The 20608-nt window shown below is 44.8% G+C and overlaps 1 protein-coding gene across 1 annotated transcript in view; it reads left to right on the top strand.

Moving 5' to 3' along the window:
- Positions 1-803: 803 nt before the first annotated feature.
- The window catches only part of LOC117876323 (zinc finger protein 665-like), a 32817-nt gene continuing 13012 nt past the window's right edge, over positions 804-20608 (top strand). Inside the window, exons 1-5 of the mRNA XM_034768362.1 lie at positions 804-1003; positions 1864-2930; positions 4604-4826; positions 14119-14166; positions 17521-18086. Coding sequence (XP_034624253.1) covers positions 2106-2930; positions 4604-4826; positions 14119-14166; positions 17521-18086 — 1662 coding nt within the window. The 5' untranslated portion in view covers positions 804-1003; positions 1864-2105. The remainder of the gene's footprint in view (positions 1004-1863; positions 2931-4603; positions 4827-14118; positions 14167-17520; positions 18087-20608) is intronic.

The following is a 20608-nucleotide window of genomic DNA, read 5'->3' as shown; positions in this document are numbered from 1 at the left end:
AACAGACCTGATAGATAAAGAATGGGAAGGGAAACAGAGGCACAGAGAGAGGAAATGAGGAACTCGGTTACAGAGCTAGAAACAGAAGCCAGGTGCCCCGGATCTCTGTCTAGCACCGTTACCCACCAAGCCCCTCTGCCCAATTGCCCCTTCTGCTCCTCTTCTTTTTAGAGAAGTCACTCAGTCTCTGTGCCTGAGATCTCCATTATGTGGTTTAGATTAGGCAGGTCAGATTAGATAATCCAGTGATCACTCCTGGTTTTAGAATCCACACATCTGTAAAATGGGAGCAATATGTTCTTTCTCCCACCCTTTGCCTCTCTAGTCTATTTAGTTTACAAACACTTCAACACAGGGACTGTCTCTCCCTGAATGTCTGTGCAGCGCCTGCTGGCACAATGATCTCAGTCACTGTGTGTCTGTGCAGCATCCCCCAATTAGCGCAGACCATGTGGATTTGAGGTTAAATGTCTCCGTGCCTGACTGGTACTGTGGCATTACAGTGATGGGCTAGTCTAGTCTAGTCTATTTCTATTCCAGGGCGGTTCTTATAGTATGTTCATCGCTGTATTACAGTATCTGTGTGAGGGGATGGTCTGTCAGGCTTCCTCACAAGAGGCTGCAGCTGTTGCAGGGGGGAGGCTAAAAAACTGAGTTGGGAGTGCTGGAAATTCAATAGTCCCTCATGATCCAATCCCAATTAGGGGCTGGCCGTCAAGGCAGGGGAGGGATTCGTCCGGACTGACAGCGAGCCCAGCCAGTCCTGGTTTTGCAGAGGTGGGATTAACCCTTCTCCAGGATCGTTGTCACTTCCTAGGTAGGACCAGCCCCTCAGCATCGGCTAGGGCTCCCCCACTCAGGGACACCCCCTCCCAGTGTCCCAGCGCCCCAGCATAGGGGAAGCCCGGGCACGGGGGAGGGGGATTCAGCAGTTGCTGGATACCCAGAGAGAACAGGGCAGACGGAGGCGCTGGATCGGAAGAACAGGAGCCCCCAGCCCCAGGTATGTCCCCACTGCAGGAGCCATAAGGGAGAAGGGCTGATGCCCCCTGCCCTGCTCTATAGGGACTCCTCGGTCACCCCGATGCTCAGGGGGACATGCCCATTCAGGACATATCCCCCAGGTGGGGGCTTTTCTCTTTGCAGCTCCCTCTGGGGGGAGGGGAGGGTCAGGGAGGGACCTGTCTGTGCTGATTGGAGGCAGGGCGCGGGGGCATGGGCAGGGGGGTCAGAGAGGGACCTGTCTGTGCTGATTGGAGGCGGGGGCATGGGCAAGGGGGTCAGGGAGGGACCTGTCTGTACTAAGTGGGGGAGTGAGCTGGGGGTACAAGTCGTGGGTCTTGCCCTCACTACATTTACTGTGGGGGGGGGGGGGGGGCTCTAGTAGTGGCCCTTCTAGTTAGGTCACCAAACACTTTCCCTTACAAAATAATTCTTGCCACTTTTTCTTTGAGACGCTCCCATTCCCCTGCTCTCTGCAGCAGGCTGGAGAAGCGCCTCGTCTTTGTCCCGTGAAATTCCGCTCAGGTCTGGCTGAGGTATAAACTGCTAAAAATGGCCATTTCCCTTCCCTTGATTTTGTTCCTCAGGAAAACGTCAGCAGCTTGCCGAAATAATAGCTGAACACAAACATTATAAGGCTGGACTCGCGATCACCCAACAGCAGCTGGTCCTGTACTGGGAATGTCTGTATTCAAATAAAAATATTTGGAAATTCCATACGAAAATCTCCGTTAAAAGAACATTATTTAGGTAGCAAAGTCAAGCAGCACTCATAAGTTAGGAAATGACAGATTCACAGTTACCTGCTTTATTCATCTGCATTCATTTAATTAGATAGTTACATACTATTTTTTTCCACAGGACACTCTCAGGACACCGGATGGATGCACGAGTGGGCAGAGTTAATGTTGAGTGGGCAGATCTTGGAATTTCCTAACATTCAAGTGGTTGGCGTTGCAACCTAAATAACGTACTTTTCATGTAGCGTTTCATATGGATCTTTTGCTGCAGGCCGTGCAGGAGGAGGCTGGATGCTCCCGACAGGTCCCATGCATGTTTACTGAGATTGGCGTCTGAGAGTGCAGCCGCTCCTGAGACCGACCATGGCCACAGAACTACGTGCAAGTGCAGATTTGGGTCTCCAGTTACAGGTGCCTTTAGAGCAGGGGGTGCAGCCCCCAGTAAAAAGGGAGGAACAAGATCCACCAGGCCCCGAGCCAGGGCAGGGAGTGGAGCAGGGAGAGAACCTTCCCTTTGTTGTCTGTTCTGGGACCATCGGGGAATTACTGAGATGGGCGGCTCCGCAACAGTCCAGGCTTCAGAGGCAGGACGAGCCGCCCCAGCGCTGGGAAGTCCAGTGGCAGGAGGTGCTGCAGGCCCTATGGACCCCTCCTGAAGTTGTGCCGGCCCCGGTGACGCTACAGCTGCCTGAGCTGGCACCAGGGGACGATATTGAGGCCTATCTGGCCAACTTCGAGCATGTGGCTAATGCCTGCCAGTGGCCGAGAGGAGAGTGGGTAACGCGACTCGTGCCGGCACTCAGCGGAAAAGCCCGACAGGCCTACAGCAGCCTGGAGGCTAGAGACAGCAGAGACTATGGGAAGGTGAAAGCTGCCATCCTGCAAGGGGAGGACACCCGCCTGGAGATGCGGCGTCGGTGCTTCAGGCAATTCCGCTACCAGGAGGCCGAGGGGCCCCGGGAGGCTTACAGCCGCCTCCAGGAGCTCTGCCATCGCTGGCTGGAGCCGCAGAGCCGCACCAAGGAGCAGATCCTGGAGCTGCTGATCCTGGAGCAGTTCCTGACCATCCTGCCAGAGGAAATGCAGAGCTGGGTCTGGGAACGTGGCCCAGAGAACTGCGCCCAAGCGGTGGCCCTGGCAGAGGGGTTCCAACTGGGGCAGCCAGAGGCTGGATTATGGGAGCAGCAGGTAAGAATATTTTAACTTGATAATCCCAGTGGAGACTGGTGGGAAGGGAAGAAGATGCCAAATATATAGATAGGCTCCAGATGAGACTGGATGGTCACAGACCAGATTACTGTGCCGTAAACTCAGCATCCAGTCCTCCTCCCTAGAGCAAGCAGAGAGCAAAGGCTGTTCCTGTTAGGCGGGGAGTGGTGGCTGGATGTAGGAGCCGGTACTGAAGGGAATCAGGGCTGCAAAACTCTCTTTGGTTCACGATCAGAGCTAGAGGAAGAAAGGGATCAGGATACCTTTGAAAGGAGAAGAATAAGAAGGGATATCATAGAGGCATTGAACTGGGATCTTTTATTCGCCCTGTCTCCTATTACATGAATAAGGGGATGGCAAGCCACTAGGCATAAAGCAAAATGTAAAACTTCAAGTCCGTTTCCACCCAACACCATATGTCATTTCAGGCCTAGAATGGAGCAGGGTACAATAAATGGATTGGATATATTTAGGGATAGAAAGACTTTCCAGGATTCTACTACAGGTTGTACCTCTTTAATTTGGACTTCCCTTGTCCGGCAACATCCGTGGTCCAGCATCCACTGTGACCCCGGGGGTGCTCCGGGGCTGGAGTACTCACGGGGAAAAGCCAGTGGCCCCGGGCTTAGAAACTCCTCCCCTGCCCTCCCAGAGCTTCTGAAGCACCGCAAACAGCTGATTTGTGGCGTTCAAGCTCAAGGAGGGAGGGAGAGGAGCAGGGAAAGGGTGGCGCTCATGGGACGAAGCGGAGCAACTGCAGAGCCCCGTGGCCGGGGGCAGGAGCGCAGCCTGGTGGCTGGAGGCTAGGAGCGCTCCCGGCCCCTGGGCTCCATTGCCGTCTGTGGGGCTCCACTCTGGGACCCCGGCCAAAGAGCTCTGCAGCTGCCCCGCTTCTCCCCCCAAGCACCACCCTGTCTCTGCTCCATCAATACCAGCCCCTCTGCTGCTGCCGGAGCACAGACCCGCAGCCGGCAGCAGTAGAGGAGCCGGGATTGACCTGACCTCCCCTGGTCCGGCAAATTTCCTAGTTCGGGATTGGTCAGGTCCCAAGGGTGCCGGACCAGCAAGGTACGACCTGTAGTATATATCCAACTTCATCTACCTCCGCTGACCTCTAGATACTGGAGCTCAGGAGGGATCTTTCCTGGGGAGAAGATTTTCCCATAGTGATGGGGTCCTTACACTTTTTTCTCAAGCGTATGGTGCTGGCAACTGTCAGAGATGAGATACAGGGCTAGATGGACCACTGGTCTGATCCAGTCTGGCAGTTCCTGGGCGCCTAATTGCACAAGTCTCTGACAATCTGTTTGTTTGACCTGGCAGAACCTGGTTGTGTGGGCGTCACTTCATTTAGCTTATTACTATTCTTATTATTAATTGGCTATTTGACATGGTGCCTCGGGCCCTGCACAGAGTGTGTTCAAGGGGCATCCTCTTTCTTATGCTCCTGTGTTACTGTAAGGGTCTCTGTTTTGTTACTTGCCCTCCACAGTACCCCCTGCTGAGCCTGGAAATCTAGCTTGGGTCTGTGGTCCCTTCCACCATCTCTGTGTTTCCTGAGGACGTTCCCTGACGTCTCCCCTCTCAGACTCCACTCTCCCCTGTGGGTTCCGGGGACCAGCTACACTGTGGTGTGTTTGGCTCATCCTCAGGTCACGGTGCGTGTGAAGGTTGAGGAAGTGACTTCGGAGAAGATGGCTTCCCCTGAGGCATTATGGGATGCTCCCGGCTCCCAGCTAGAGCAGTTGCAGCCCCATCACGAATGTGTATCCCAGGAGGAGGTGGGACGAGTTGAGACCCCAGGACACCAGTATGAACCACTCTGTGTCCCCAAAGAGGAGCCCCCGATCCTCCAGGAAATGGATAATAAGTCAGGTATGGGGAAGGTTTGGAGGGGGGCTGAGGGGGCAGCAAAGAGGTGAGCACCCAGGGCTGAACATTTTGGGGGACTGGGGAGTACTGGCTTGCTTGGGGGTGGGGAGCGATGGAATATGAAACCCCCCTGCCACTTCCAGTGTTGGAGAGAAATACAGGGGATACTCAAAATACAAACTGAAATTTATAGAAATAAAGTTTTCAAAACAGATTTTTTTTCCTTTTTCTGTCCAAATTTTTTAATGAAAAAAATATAAACAAAATATTTCTAATTGAATAATTTCACTGTGATTCTTTTCTTAAAAAAATGAAGGGGAAAGTGAAAAGTTTTGAATGAAACTGAAACTGTTAATTTTCTTTCCACATTTTCCACATATACCCCTCCCCAGATCTTTGACCAGCAGCATTTCATATGTTGTTAGATGCCAGCTGGGGCAAAGATATCTGGAAGTTTTTAAGAACAAGTTAGATAAAGACGTGTCAGGAATCATTTAGGATCCTGAATCCTGTCTCCGTGCATGGGGATGAACTAGCTGGCCTCTTGAGGTCCCTTTCAGCCCTATATTTCTTTGAGTCTATATGGGGAGTTTTCTCTGACAACTGTGTGGGAATTGGATTATATTCCTGCCTCTACCATGCAGTTCTCTATGATGTTGGGCAAGCCACTTACATCGAACTTTTCACAGGCTTCCCTAACATGGGTCAGCTGACTCGAGTCCCTCTCGCCTTGGGATTACATTGCAGTGTAGACGTACTCTGGGTGTTCCTCATTTTCTGGGTGCCCAATTGAGAGCCTAGAGTCTGCTTTGCAGAAGTGCTGAGCACCCACAAATGTGACCGAGGTGAAAGGGCGCTGTGCTTTGAACAGATATGGTGCTATGTAAGACTAAGTACTCTGAAAAATTAGGTTTTCGGCACCTCGGACTGGGCATGCAAAATTAGAAGACATTTTTGACAATTTTGGCTTTCATCTCTGTGTTTCAGTTCCCCGTGCATAAATGGGATAATAACTCCATATCCCACAGGGTTGTTGTGAAGATAAATTCATTAACGCTGGTAAAGAACTAAGATACTACGATGACAGCAGCATTGAAAAGCCCAGGAGGAATCCGTAATTCTGTATTCAGTGCATGGTTTGAATGGCGTGCAGTCAATAACGCATGCGACCACACGCTCAATGTGGAGGATAAAAAGAGTTATTGAATAGCTACCATTCAATGAACACAGTCCATCCTGTGCTCTGAATGAGGAAAAAACAGTTTGTGATCATAGAATTAAAGACTATAAAAATACATATGCACAAGGAAGCTGAAATAAGGTTGCCTGGGCAAGATTAATTCTGGCGTTCCCAACCTTTGAGTGTTCATCTTTGCAACCTTAACAGTGTGTTTACATGGGGGTTTTGATGTAATATGGAAGTCCCTGGAAAATCACACACATTAATCAAGCTCAGTGCTCCAGTCCTCTGCATCTCATTTACTCCTGCTTCTCTCCCACTCTCCCAGCTCCTCCTTCATTTTCTCCCTTTCCCAAGCCCATATCCCCTGCCATTCATCTCTGCCCCCTCTCCCCTGTTCCTCACTCCTCTTAAGATTTGTGAGAATAATTGTGATTTTTAAGAAATCCTGGAACACTGAGCTTTTTTCCAGTCCTCTGGAACTCCCCAGTGTCAAACCAGTATTTAAAAGTCTAAACCTGAGTATCTCTAGGTCAGTTAGCCTGACATCAGTACTGGGGAAGATCACAGAGCAGCTGCTATGGGATGCAGTCAATAAAGAATTAAAGGATGGTAGCATAATTAATGCCAGTGAGTCAGTTTGGTTTTGTGGAAAATAGGTCTTGTCAAATAAACCTGATGTCACTTTTTGATGAGATCACAAGTTTGGTTGATAAAGGTAACTCTCTTGACATGATGTCCTGAGACTTCTGTAAGGCATTTGACTTAGCACTGCACGGCATTCTGATTAAACAATTAGCACCATACAAAATCAGGGCACCCGTATTAAATGGAGTGAAAACTGGCTAGTTGTTAGATGTCAGAAAGTAATTGTAAATTAGGATTCCTCATGTGCATGTGGGTGTTTGTTTTTTTTGGTGGGGTCCTGCAGAGATCTGTTCTTGGCCTAATGCTATTCAGTATTTTTATCAGTGATCTGGAAAGAAATACAAAATCATTGGTAGTAAAATTTGCAGATGACACTAAAATTAGGTGCAGAGGTAAATAACAATGGGGACAAGCCATTTATACAGAGCAATCTGGATTGGCTTATTTGAACACCATGCATGTATATACAGCCAAATACATGATCACACATCTAGGAACGGAAAATGTAGGTTACATTTACTGGATGGGGATAGTATCCTGGAATGCAGCAACACTGAAAAGGACTTAGGGGTCACGATAGGTAAATAAATGAACATGAGCTCCCAGTGCAATAGTGTAGCTAGGAGGGTGAACGTGACCTTCATATGTATAAGCAGGAGAATTTGAAGTAGGATCAGGAAAGGGATGTTGCTTCTGTGTATGGCATTACTGAGACCATTACTGGATACTGTGTGTCAGTTCTGGTGTCCACACTTCATACAGGACTTTGACAAACTGAAAAGGATTCAGAAAAGAACAACAAGAACAAATGTAAGAAAAGGAATACAAGATTGTAAGAATTATTTGAGGTCTGGAAAATGCCTTACAATGGGAGGTTCAAGAAGCTCGATCTGTTTTTTTTAATTGCATTGTTGATAAATTGTATAGTCAATTGCTTGACCATACTTTGGCTTGTTACTGTGTTATGAAATATACGCCTGAGACCAAATAATCCATGTCAGACTGGTTTATCAATGTGGTACAGAGAATAGGTTCTATATGATACCAGTTTCTGAAGATCAGTCCCATGCAGCGATGTTCAATAATCTCATGCAGGTGTCCTCCCCAGAGTTACACCCCTAAAGCCATTCTTTTGTACCCTACTTTTTTACCAGTAAAAGGCACCGCATAGGTCATTCGAAACTGGATCTAATTAATCAGCTTTCTACCTTGTTTGATTTTGATACCAGGTTTCCCCCTTTATCTTTTGTACCGAACCCATGTCTTTCAGGTCATGATGCACCATTATTTTTGATTTGAGCACGTGTATTCCAAGTACTAAGTGACTTGAAAGCACCTCCTAGGTTTGTGTATAACTCCTTTCCTACGGTCATGAAGATGTAATCATCTGTCTGGATACTGACAGTTTTTCTATCTCAAGCCAAGGTTACTTCAGCTAATGCAAGATCTTAGGGATACTTAACATAAGTGTACAGAATTTTGGTATAGGTCAGTTTAGGCTATATCACTGTTACAATATTTGTGCTTAATGGTTCTTAATACATTATGTATGTATTAATCAACAATATAAAAAAACTATATTAAAAGAACATTAAAATTACAAAGTCCAGCAGCAAAAGTTAGGAAATGCTGAAATTAAGGTTGCCGGTTCAAGGGTGTCAAGGGACTCCACCAATCTGCGGAAGCAAGTAGCTAAGGAGAACTGAGGTAATGACGCAAGGCAACATTTCCCCTCCAAAATAAGGAGAATTTATGACACTTTAAAAGTGTGGGAAGCCCCCAAATCTGAAGGTGCTTTGCTATTCATATCAAATATGAATATTGGATAATCAAACAGAAAATGGCAGTCTGAGGAGATGTCACATAACTGATTGATATGTAGAGTGAAGGGGCACAATCTGAGGGGACTTTATATTGATATTTAATCATTGGGGGGGATCTGAGGGATTTGATTAATGTTTGGTAATTACTTAGAGAAAAGCACATTGGGATTTTCTACCAATATTCGAGAATTAGACAAAAATGGCAAAACCTGAGGAGAAAATTGAGATTTTTCCATCAATATTGGATAATTAGATGGGGGGGGAGAGAGAGGGTAAAATCCCAGGGGATTTATATTAATAATTTATTAATTTAAATTAATAGTATATTTCTATTAATGCTTTTCGGCCTTTGTCACATAGTGTGTCTTATATTTAGACCTTGGCAGGCTAAAAGATATGTCAACTAAGGGCAATTGTTTCCTTCTAAAACAAGAAGTTAAAAAGGGGGATATAGAAAAGTGGTAAAATACGAGGAGACTTTACATCAATTTGATAATTAGAGAAAGTGAGGATTTGCTCCCAATCAAACATTTGCACAGGCAGCCAGGAGCACTGGGCAATATGGCTTTGACAGGAGAAGGGTGGGGAGGATGGAGCAGGAAAACAGTTGGGAGGGGACAGCAGCATGTAAAGGGCCGTTGTTTGGCAGTTGGGAGATGAGGCCAGAAAGTTCCGTGACAGTTGGGAGAGGGCAGCAATGAGGGAGCAGCAGCAACAACAGTCAAGCTGTTTGTACGCCAATGCAAGAAGCCTGGGTAACAAAATGGAGGAACTAGAGTTACTGGTGCAGGAAGTGAAACCGGATATTATAGGGATAACAGAAACATGATGGACTAGTAGTCATGACTGGAGTACAGGGATTGAAGAGTATGTGCTGTTCAGGAAAGACAGAAATGAAGGCAAAGGTGGAGGAGTAGCATTGTATGCTAACGATGAGGTAGACTGTAAAGAAATTAGAAGTGATGGAATGGATAAGAAAGTTAGTTTGGGCCAAAATCACTTTGGGGAAGAAAGCTACTAGAGGTTCCCCTGAGATCATACTTGGGGTGTGTTACAGACCCCAGGATCTGATTCAGATATAGAGAGAGACCTCCTTAATGGTTTTAATTAAATAAACACTACTGGGCATTGTGTGATTATGGGAGACTTTAACTTTCCAAAACTAGATTGAAGGACAAGTGCTACTAATAATAGTAGGGCCCAGGTTTTCCTGGTTGTGATAACTGACCATTTTTTTCGCCAAATAATTGCTGAACCCGCAAGAGGTGATGCCATTTTTAATTTGGTATTGGTGAGTACTGAGGACCTCAAAGAAGAACTGGTAGTAGAGGGCAACCTGGGTTTGAGTGATCATGAGCTAATTCCGTTTAAACTAAAAGGAAGGATAAACAAAAATAGAACTGCAAGTAGGGTCCTTGATTTCAAAAGGGCAACCCTTAAAAATTAAGCTAATTAGTTAGGGAAGTGAGCTGGGCTGAAGAACTCAAGGATCTGAATGTGGAGAAGGCTTAGAATTAATTTCTGCAACTTTCACGTAAAGTATCTGAAGCTGGCACCCCAAGCAAGGGGGGAAAATTCATAGGGAAAGGTTGCAGACCAACCTGGATTAGCAAGCATCTCAAGCAGGTGATTAAGAGAAAGCAGAAAGCCTACAAGAAATGGAAGATGGGATTGATCAGCAAAGAAAGCTACCTCTGGGAGGTCAGAAAGTGTAGGGATAAAGTGAGAACTGCTGAAAGCCAATCAGAGCTGGACCTTGCAAATGGAATTAAAACCAATAGTAAAAAGGTTCTATAGCCATAAAAAGAAAAAGAAAACAAGGAAAGAAGATGTGGGAGGGCTGAACACTAAGGATGGGTGGAAATTAAGGATAATCTAGGCATGGCCCAACAACCCAAACAAATGCTTTGCCTCAGGTTTTAATGAGGCTAATGAAGAGCTTGGGGGTAGTGACAGGATTGCTAATGGAATAAGGATATAGAAGTAAAAATTATCACATCCGAGGTGGAAATCAGACTCAAACAGCTTAATGGGACTAAATCAAGGGGCCCGTATAATTGCCATCCAAGAATATTAAAGGAACTGACACATGAAATTACAAGCCCAATAGCAAGGATTTGTAATGAACCTATAAACATGGGGGTGGTACCCTATGACTGGAGAATTGCAAATATAGTATCTATTTTTAAGAAAGGGAAAAAAAGGTGATGCGGAAAACAACAGGCCTGTTAGTTTGACCTCAGTTGTATGCAAGGTCTTGGAACAAATTTTGAAAGAGAAAGTAGTTAAACACATAGAGCTTAAAGGTAGTTGGGATAAACCACAACATGGTTTTCAAAGGGTAGATCATGCCAGTCTGACCTGATCTCTTTCTTTGAGAAGATAACTGATTTTTTTAGACAAAGGAGATGCAATAGATTTAATCTACCTGGATTTCAGTAAGGCGTTGATATAGTTCCACATGGGAAATTATTAGTTAAATTGGAGAAGATGGGGATTGCTATGAGAACTGAAAGGTGGATAAGGAACTGGTTAAAGGGGAGACTACAGTGGGTCATACTGAAAGGTGAACTGGGAGGCTGGAGGGAGGTTACTAATGGAGTTCCTATGGGATTGGTCTTGGGGGACCAATCTTATTTAACATTTTTATTACTGACCTTGACACAAAAATTGGGAGTGAGCTAATAAAATTTGCAGATGACTCAAAATTGAGAGGTATTACCAATAAGGAGGAGAACCAGAATATCATACAAGAAGATCTGGATGATCTTGAAAATGGGAGTAAAAGAAATGGGATGGAATTTAATAGTACAAAGTCATGCATTTAGGGACTAACAACAAGAATTTTTACTATAAACTGGAAACATATCAGCTGGAAGTGACAGAAGAGGAGAAAGACCTAGTTGTGTTGGTTGATCACATGATGACTATGAGCCACCAATGTGATGTGGCCATGAAAAAGCTAATGAGGTGCTAGAATGCATCAGGTGAGGTATTTGCAGTAGAGACAGGGAAGTATCATCATACAAGGCACTGGTGAGACATTATCTGGAATACTGTGTGCAGTTCTGGTCTCTCATGTTTAAGACAGATGAATTCAAACTGGAACAGGTGCAGAGAATGGCTAGTAGGATGATCCAAGGAATGGAAAATCTATCTTATGAGAGGAGACTCAAAGAGTTTAACCTAACCAAAAGAAGGCTGAGGGGAGATCTGATTGTTTTCTATAAAATACATCAGAGGGATAAATAGCAGGGAGAGAGAGAAGTTACAGTAGAAACTCAGGGTTACGAACACCTCGGGAACAGAGGTTGTTCATAACTCTGAAATGTTTGTAACTCTGAACAAAACATTATGGTTGTTTTTTCAAAAGTCTACAACTGAACATTGCCTTATTACAGCTTTGAAAATTTATTATGCAGAAGAAAAATGCTGCCTTAACCATCTTAATTTAAATGAAACGAGCACAGAAAGAGTTTACTTGTCAAATCTTTGTTTTAAATTTTCCCTTTTTTTTTTTTTTGGTAGTTTACATTTAACACGGTACTGTATTGTACAGTATTAGCTTCTTTTTTGGGTCTCTACTGCTTGATTGCATACTTCCAGTTCCAAATGAACTGAGTGGTTGACTGGTCAGTTCATAACTCTGGTGCTTGTAACTCTGAGGTTCTAGTGTATTTAAGTTAAGCACCAGTGTGGACACAAGAACAAATGGATATAAACTGGCCATTGACGAGTTTTGGCTTGAATTTAAGTGAAGCTTTCTAACCATCAGAGGAGTGTCGTTCTGGAACAGCCTTCCAGAGGGAGCAGTGGGAGCAAAAAAATCTAACTGGCTTCAATACGGAGATTGATAAATTGGAGGAGGAATTGGTATGATGAGACTGCCTACATGTCATTATAGGCAATCTGCAACTGCTAGCAGCAAATATCCCCAATGGCCAGAATGGGAGGGCTCTAAGTTACTATGGAGAATTCTTTCCCAGGTGTCTGATGGATCTTACCCACATGCTCAGGGTCTAACTGATCCTCATATTTGGGGTTGGGAAGGAATTTTCCTCCAGATCAGATTGGCAGAGACCCTGGGGTTTTATTTTTGTTTTTTGCCTTCCTCTGCAGCATGGGGCATGGGTCACTTGCTGGTTTAAACTAGTGTAAATGGTGAATTCTCTGTAACTTGACGTCTTTAAATCCTGATTTGAGGCCTTCAGTAATTCAGCCAGAGGTTAAGGTTCTATTACAGGAGCAGCTGGGGGAGGTTTGTGGCCTACAATGTACAGGAAGTCAGACTAGATGATCACAATGGTTCCTTCTGGCCTTAAAGTCTATGAGGGGTTTTTCTATCAATATTCAAAGATTAGAGAGAAATGGCAAAATCTGAGGGGAAAATAAAGATTTTCCAACAATCATTGATAATTAGAGGAAAAAGAGATGAAATCACTCTCCTCCTGATCTCCCATGTCCCCATGGAGATTTCAATCAATAGCTAGACAGTCCCTGCCCCATCCCCTGCCACCGTGGCTTAGCCCTGTCATTGATATGGGCAACAAGGAGTCCTGTGCTTTGAGAAAGGTTTATTTGGGGAATGCATTGTACAATCATAGAAATGTAGGGCTGGAAGGGACCTTAAAAGTTCCGGAGAATTCTATGGCAGTTGGGAGGGGATATCAGAGGGGGATGGGTGAGTGAATGGCAGGTGGAGGTGGGGAGCTGGGTTGGGTTGTTGGGGTCTGGGGAGCAGCTGGGATGGGTTAAATTGGGGCCAGGCAGACTCATTGGGGCTTCTCTACACTTGAAAGTTAATTGGGATTAAGACAGGGAGTGATTTGAAAGTCTATTCCAGAATAACTCTTTATGTGGACACTGTTATGCCAGAGAAGAGTGCCTCCTTGTTCCTGTTTAGCTTAAGCCATTTGCAAAGATGGATTGGACTATATAGGATCAAGGTACTCTTTTTCTGTAATAAGAGTTTCCACATATGAAAGTATTCTGGAATAACTCCTTGGGTAGCCAATCCCTCCTCAGGGACTCCTGCTTTCCCTTTCTCTTCCTGTGACCCTGCCTCGAAGATAAGAGAAAAAGTTGATCCTTAGGGAGTTTAAGCTCCTCTGCCCCCATTTTGGGAGAATTAAATCAGGGAAACAGTTTCCCTCAAAAATGAAGGGGATTTTATCTCTTTCACTAATTAGAGAGGGAAAGCGTGAATTTTGAGATTTTTCTATCAATATTTATTAATTAGACAATGAGGGAAATTTGAGGGGATTTTCGGATCAATATTTCATTATGAGGAAAAAACATCAAAGTCTGGGGGATTTATATCACTATTCAAAAATTAGAAAGGAAAAGTTAATACCCAAGTGAGCAGCAATTGCTCAAGCCAAGCTCCCAGATTACAAGGGGGGCATCCGCAGCATCTAATGTAGGAAGCTAAGCCCCCAACATGCTGACTAGAGATTCACCCGCAGAGATCCAATGCAGGAATCACTGGGTGAAATTCTCTGACCTGGGTTACGCAGGAGGACAGACCAGATAATCATAACAGTCACTCCAAGCCTTAGAATCAATTAACCTATAATTTGTCCTCATGCGTACACATTATGATACACTCTTTAATTACATTATTGCATATTGGTTTTTTCCACAGGCCCCCGGCCTCATTCAGAGCACATGATGGATGGTGATCACAGGATGGGTAGGTTAATATTTATTTTTATCCTTCTCCTTCAGAGTGGGGCTTCAGTCATTATTAACTGCACACCATCCAAACCCTACATTGAATCCAGAATTATTAATTTCCTCATGGGCTTTTCTATGCTGCTTTCATCATATATCTTAGTTTTTTACAAACATTAATGAATTTCTCTTCATAAACCCCCGTGAGGTGAAATGGTATGATCCCCACTTTACATCTATGGAATGAAGGCCAAAGTTGTCAAAAAGTCTCTTGCAAATTTGGGTTTCCAATTTGAGATTCCCAGGCCCAGATTACGTAGCATTTTTATAGCACTTGCTGTTATCAAAGCACAGCTATTGATCCAAGTTGCAGCTGAATGCTCAGCACATCTGCGGCTCTGACCCCTGGTGACTCAGGTTGGGGACCCAGAAAATGAGGAACACACAATGGCTACCTGTGAAAATTTGGTTTAGTGATTTGCCCGGCATCACATAGGAACTCTATGGCAGAGGCAAGAACAGAATCCATTTCTCTAGGGCAGCATTTAACTGCCTCAACCAAGAGACCTTCCTTTCTCTTCCTTCAATCCCTTGCCTCATTCTCTGTACACCTTCCAACTTCGGCGACAAATGAGCCAACTGTCATACAGCCTCCTTTGTTACAAAACCCTAACTCATGCCCACAGCACAGACCTAAAGGAGGCAGGGGTTCTGTGGAAAAAAGTGTATGTGATCGTGTAAATAAAGACTGTCTTAAAATTGGTTTGTATAGTTTTTTTTTCATTTTTTTTTTTATAATTTGGACTGATAATATCAGTTTGTTTTTAAGCATTTTTTGTTTTTATCGATTTAAATTTTCAAAGTTGCAGGAAATTATGAGAGAGTCAGACAACTTGGGCAGCAGGCAATAATTATTAAATGACAATAGACACAAAGATTCAAAAAGTTAAAGCTTATAACAGTTAAAACACAAATTATCCACACATGTCAAAATATACAAAGTAGGGCTGTCGATTAATCACAGTTAACTCGCGCAATTAACTCAAAAAATTAATCACGATTAATTGCAGTTTTAATCACACTGTTAAACAATAGAATACTAATTGAAATTTATTAAATATTTTGGATGTTTTTCTATATTTTAAAATATATTGATTTCAGTTACAACACAGAATACAAAGTGTACAGTGCTCACTTTACATTATTTTTATTACAAAGATGTGCACTGTAAAAATTATAAACAAAATAAATAGTATTTTTCAATTCACCTCATACAAGTACCATAGTGCAATCTCTTTATTGTGAAAGCGCAACTTACAAATGTAGACCTTTTTTTGTTATATAACTGCACTCAAAAACAAAACAACGTAAAACTTTAGAGCCTGCAAGTCCACTGAGTCCTACTTCTTGTTCAGCAAATCGTTCAGATGAGTTTGTTTACATTTACGAGAGATAATGCCTGCTTCTTATTTACAGTGTCACCTGAAAGTGAGAACAGACATTTACATGGCACTGTTGTAGGCAGGGTTGCAAGATATTTATGTGCCAGATGCGCTAAAGATTCATATGTCCCTTCATGTTTCAACCACCATTCCAGAGGACATGTCCATGCTGATGATGGATTTTTCTCGATAACGATAAAGCAGTGCAGACCAACACATGTTCATTTTCATCATCTGAATCAGATGCCACAAGCAGAAGGTTGATTTTCATTTTTGGTGGTTCGGGTTCTGTAGTTTCCGCATCGGAGTGTTACTCTTTTAAGACTTCTGAAAGCATGCTCAAAACCCCATCCCTCTCAGATTTTAGAAGGCTCTTCAGATTCTTAAATCTTGGGTTGAGTGCTGTAGCTATCTTTAGAAATCTCACATTGGTCTCTTCTTTGCGTTTCATCAAATCTGCAATGAAAGTGTTCTTAAAATAAACAACATGCTGGGTCATCATCTGAGACTGCTATAACATGAAATATATGGCATAATGCAGGTAAAACACAGAGCAGAAGACATACAATTCTCCCCCAAGGAGTTCGGTCACAAATCTAATTAATGCATTATTTCTTAACGAGCCTCACCAACATGGAAGCATGTCCTCTGGAATGGTGGCCAAAGCATGAAGGGGCACATGAATGTTTACCATATCTAGTGCGTAAATACCTTGCAATGTCTGGCATATAAGTTATTTGGGAGGTTCACATGCTGTGAGTGTCAGGAATGGGGAATACCTCCTTGCTTCTTCAGATACATTAGGATGGCACTGTCCTATTATAACGATAACACTTCTGGGTTTTGACCTGTAGATGAGGGTATTCACATAGTGGCCTTAAAATCTACAAATAAATTCTTTTTTCATTCTCCGAGCAAACCCTTANACATAGTGGCCTTAAAATCTACAAATAAATTCTTTTTTCATTCTCCGAGCAAACCCTTAAACTCATAGAATCATAGAAATGTAGGGATGGAAGGGACCTTGAGAATCATCAAGTCCAGTCCCTTGTGCTGAGGCAGAACCAAGTAAACCTACACTATCCCTGACAGGTGTTTGTTCAACTGGTTCTTATAAACCTCCAATGGTGGGGATTCCAAGCCTCCCTCAGAAACTTATTGCAGAACGTAGCTACCTTTCTAGTTAGAAAGTTTCCGAATATCTAACCTAAATCTTCCTTCATGCAGATTAAGCCCATTACTTGTTCTCCATGTCCACTGAAGGTAGGACAAGAATTGATCACAATTCTCTTTATAACAGCCCTTATCATATTTGAAGACTGTTATCAGGTTCCCCTCTCAGTCTTTTTCAAAACTAAACATGACCATTTTTTTAACCTTTCCTTATAGGTCAGGTTTTCTAACCCCTTTGTCATGTTTGTTGCCCTTCTTTGGAAATACTGACTAATGATGGACCCTGAAGGAGTCAGTCGCCCAACCCCCACTGAGTTTTGGAATAGCTGAATTGCTCCCTTCTCTTTGAAAAAGGTTCAGTATGTGTGGTGGGGAGGGGGGAGTGAGTTTGGCTGTAGATTTCAGATCTGTTAACAGTTGCAGTTCCCTTTACAAATATCGCTAACCCCAAAATCATGTGAGTGGCTTAAAAAACATGATTTTTAAAAAATACTAGTACATTCTGGGTTCTGTTTATTCACTGTCTGGATTTTGAGCTATTAGGGGTTACCATTTTCCAGCTTTTCTCCTCAAATAGTAGGGCTAGAAATTGACTCACTTTAAAAAATGAAGCTTTTCCAATAATCACATGACTCCAGGAACTGGGCGCTTTGAGAGCAAATATCATGAAAGCTGACAACACATCTTCCCCCCACCCCCCACCCCACCCATACACCCACACACTTACCTCTGGATTCTCTCTCCTCTCATTCCATCAGGTGACGTGGTGCTGAGCGCAAGTCCCCTGCTGGAGGTGCCAAGCGCAAGTCCCCAGCGGGAGGAGACAGAGATGGCAGGGCCACGCAGGGTGTCCCTAGGAAGATACAAAGGGAAGGCATCACGGACTCAGCGCAGGGTGGGGAGGCAGCATGGGAGCCCCATTGGGAAAAGGCAGGTGGAATCAGCCCCTCCCCTACCAGACTTGGGGAAGCCCGAACCCCAGCCCAGGCCTTTCAAATGTGCTGAGTGTGGGAAAACCTTTTGCCGCAGCTCTGACCTGCTGAGACACAAGCGGATCCACCGGGGGGATCGGCCCCACCACTGCACTGAGTGCGGGAAAAGCTTCGTTCGGAACTCCCACCTCCTGATCCACCAGGTGATTCACCGTGGCGAACGCCCCTTCACGTGCAGCGAGTGTGGAAAGAGCTTTAGCCAGAGCTCCACCCTAACAAGACACCAGCAGATCCACACTGGCGAGAAACCCCACCGCTGCCACCAGTGTGGCAAGAGCTTTGGGCGCAACTCCAACCTGACGAGGCACCAGAGGCTCCATGCGGCTGAGCGGGTCTACCGGTGTGCAGGATGCGGGGAGGCCTTCCGCAGCAGGGGTCTGCTCATTTCTCACCAGCGGTGCAGCAAGAAGGAGAGGCCAGAGGCTTGCAGAAAGCGCACAGCGCCTGCTTAGTTGGGGACAAGAGGCAGAGTTTGCTATAACAAGGTGTTGTGATGCAGCTGGGGGTTCCCAGTACATGTGAGATGGAGATGGCCCCAGCACCACAACTTAACAGCAGTACCGCAATGCAGAGATGATGGGACTACTGCATTGTTCTCCTGGATAGAGAAGGAGACAGGTTACCCAGCTCCAAAAACACTGTCTGTCTCACCTTAGCATTGTTCTTCTATCCAACCCCAGACATGCTTTATCTAATCTATCTATCTAATCATATGTTCCCCCACTCTCTCTCTCTCTCTCTCCCTCCATCCATCACTCCCTATACACACCATCCCCTTGTCTGTCCATCCATCCATTCCATAACAACATAACAAGCCCCTCCATCTATTCATCCACCCGTCCCCATAAACACTACACTGTCTGTCTTTCCTTAGCCCTACTCTTCTACCTGTTCATCCCCCTACTGCCCCTCTGTCTTTTTATCACCATATGCACCTATCTATCTGTCTCTCCCCATACATCTTACCCCTCTGCCTGTCCATCCACCCCCTAACACACTCCAGGCATTCACCTGCCCTGAATCTCATTCTGATCATTCTGCCAGATAGATTAAGCGGACTACGAGCTTGGATACGATCCCAGCTGGTTGAGACTCCAGCCCAGTGCACCAACGGGATTGCTATGGGATTTTCAAAACTTTTGTTTCCAGGCTTCTACAGCTGAGTAGGTTGTGGGAGGTTGACTGGTGGCAGACTTAATTTATGATTGCTATTATTTATAGTACAGTAGTGCTTGAAAGGTCCCATGGAGATTGGGGCCCTGTCTTGTGAGGTCCTGCACAGACACATCTATCTGAGGGACATATGGCACCCATCGCTGTAGTATCTGAGCGCTTTGCGTGGTGACAGAGATCAGGGACTGGCCATGCTGGGCAGTGCACAGACACACAACAAGCAGGGGCTGCAAAGCACACGATGAATGATATGTTGGCTCTGTTGCTGCCAAGACGCACTGTGGCCGAGATTAAGGCTTCATTGTTCCTGGTGCTGCATCGACACACGGTGTCTGAGGTTGGAGTCCCCTGGCTGCACAGACACAAAGTGAGATACAGTCCCCGCTCAAAACAGCTCACTGTCTGAATAAACAAAGAGTGGGTCACCGAGGGGACTTGTCCAAGGTTATATAGCACTTCAGTGATAGAGCCAAGAACAGAACTCAGGTCTCCTATATCCTGCTCAGTGCCTGGCCTTTCACTTTGGGTGATATCAGCGGGTTGGTTTGGAAAAAGCTGGTAGGGTGTGTAGAGTCCCAGCTGTCAGGGAGGGACAAGGAAAACAATGTTAATACATTGGAAACAAAATAAATGTACTAGTTGGGAATACACAAAGATGCGCCTCCTTGGAAATCCCACCTGTCTGATGGTTTGGTCTCTGCCCCCAACACTCCCGACCTGTCTGCATAACAATTGGGACAATCTGTAACAGCAAAGACATTAACAAACCCAAAGACAGACTTCGAGGAGGAAGGCTGAGCTTTCTACAGCTGCATCTTCACCGCCTCTGCAAGGAAAGCAAGGTTAGTACAAACCCTAGAGGTATCCTTTCCCATATGCACTATGTTAGAGCACCTGCTCCATAAGATTCATAAAGTGATGGGCTCAAAGCTGCCTTGTTTTTCTTACTCAGCATATCCAGCAGTTACTGAGATCTGTGGTAAACACAAATGTAATAATCTGTAGGCAGAGCACTTTACAAGGAGTATCATTGTCCTGGTTCTATAGAAAGGGAAACTGAGGCATGGAGAGGGGACATGACTTGCACAAGGTCACAGGCAAGAGCTAGGACTCCCAGTTCCTACTTCTCTAACCTACAGGACCACACTGCCTATCCCAAGAGAGGGATAGAATCCAACAAGCCTGAGTCCCAGTCCAGTGCGCTAACAACTAGAATTCACCTCTTTTTAGAGCTGGGAGCTCAGGCATCCTGACTTCCATCCTACCCCTCTGCTCTCACCCACTAGATTTCACTCCCCTCCTTGAGCCACAAATAGAACCCAGGAGTCCTGATTACCTTAGACAAGGAAAAGAATCACTATTAGGACCACACACATCAAAGTAAATAACATTCTGCTGACACATAGATATTTATTTCAAAGCCTGGATTCAAATTCCACTGGGGATGTTGGGGTCATTACTACCCCACATATTGGAATTTCTGGGTAGTTCTGTGTCATTTTTCTAAAAAAATCTGGGAAACTATATCCCCCAGCTACATTGCAAAACTGTATTAAATGGATTTTCTTAAAGTTACAAAGTCAAGCATTCAAAAATTAAGAAATATCAGAATTAAGGTTGTCTGTGCAACCTTACCTCTGCCCCAATTGGGGGGAAAGTATATGATGCATTAATATGTTAT

The sequence above is a fragment of the Trachemys scripta genome, chromosome 4 (assembly GCF_013100865.1).
Source record: "Trachemys scripta elegans isolate TJP31775 chromosome 4, CAS_Tse_1.0, whole genome shotgun sequence".
In the NCBI taxonomy this organism is placed as follows: domain Eukaryota; kingdom Metazoa; phylum Chordata; order Testudines; family Emydidae; genus Trachemys; species Trachemys scripta.
Note: the sequence above shows the minus strand (reverse complement) of the source record. Positions and strands in the feature narration are given on the sequence as shown.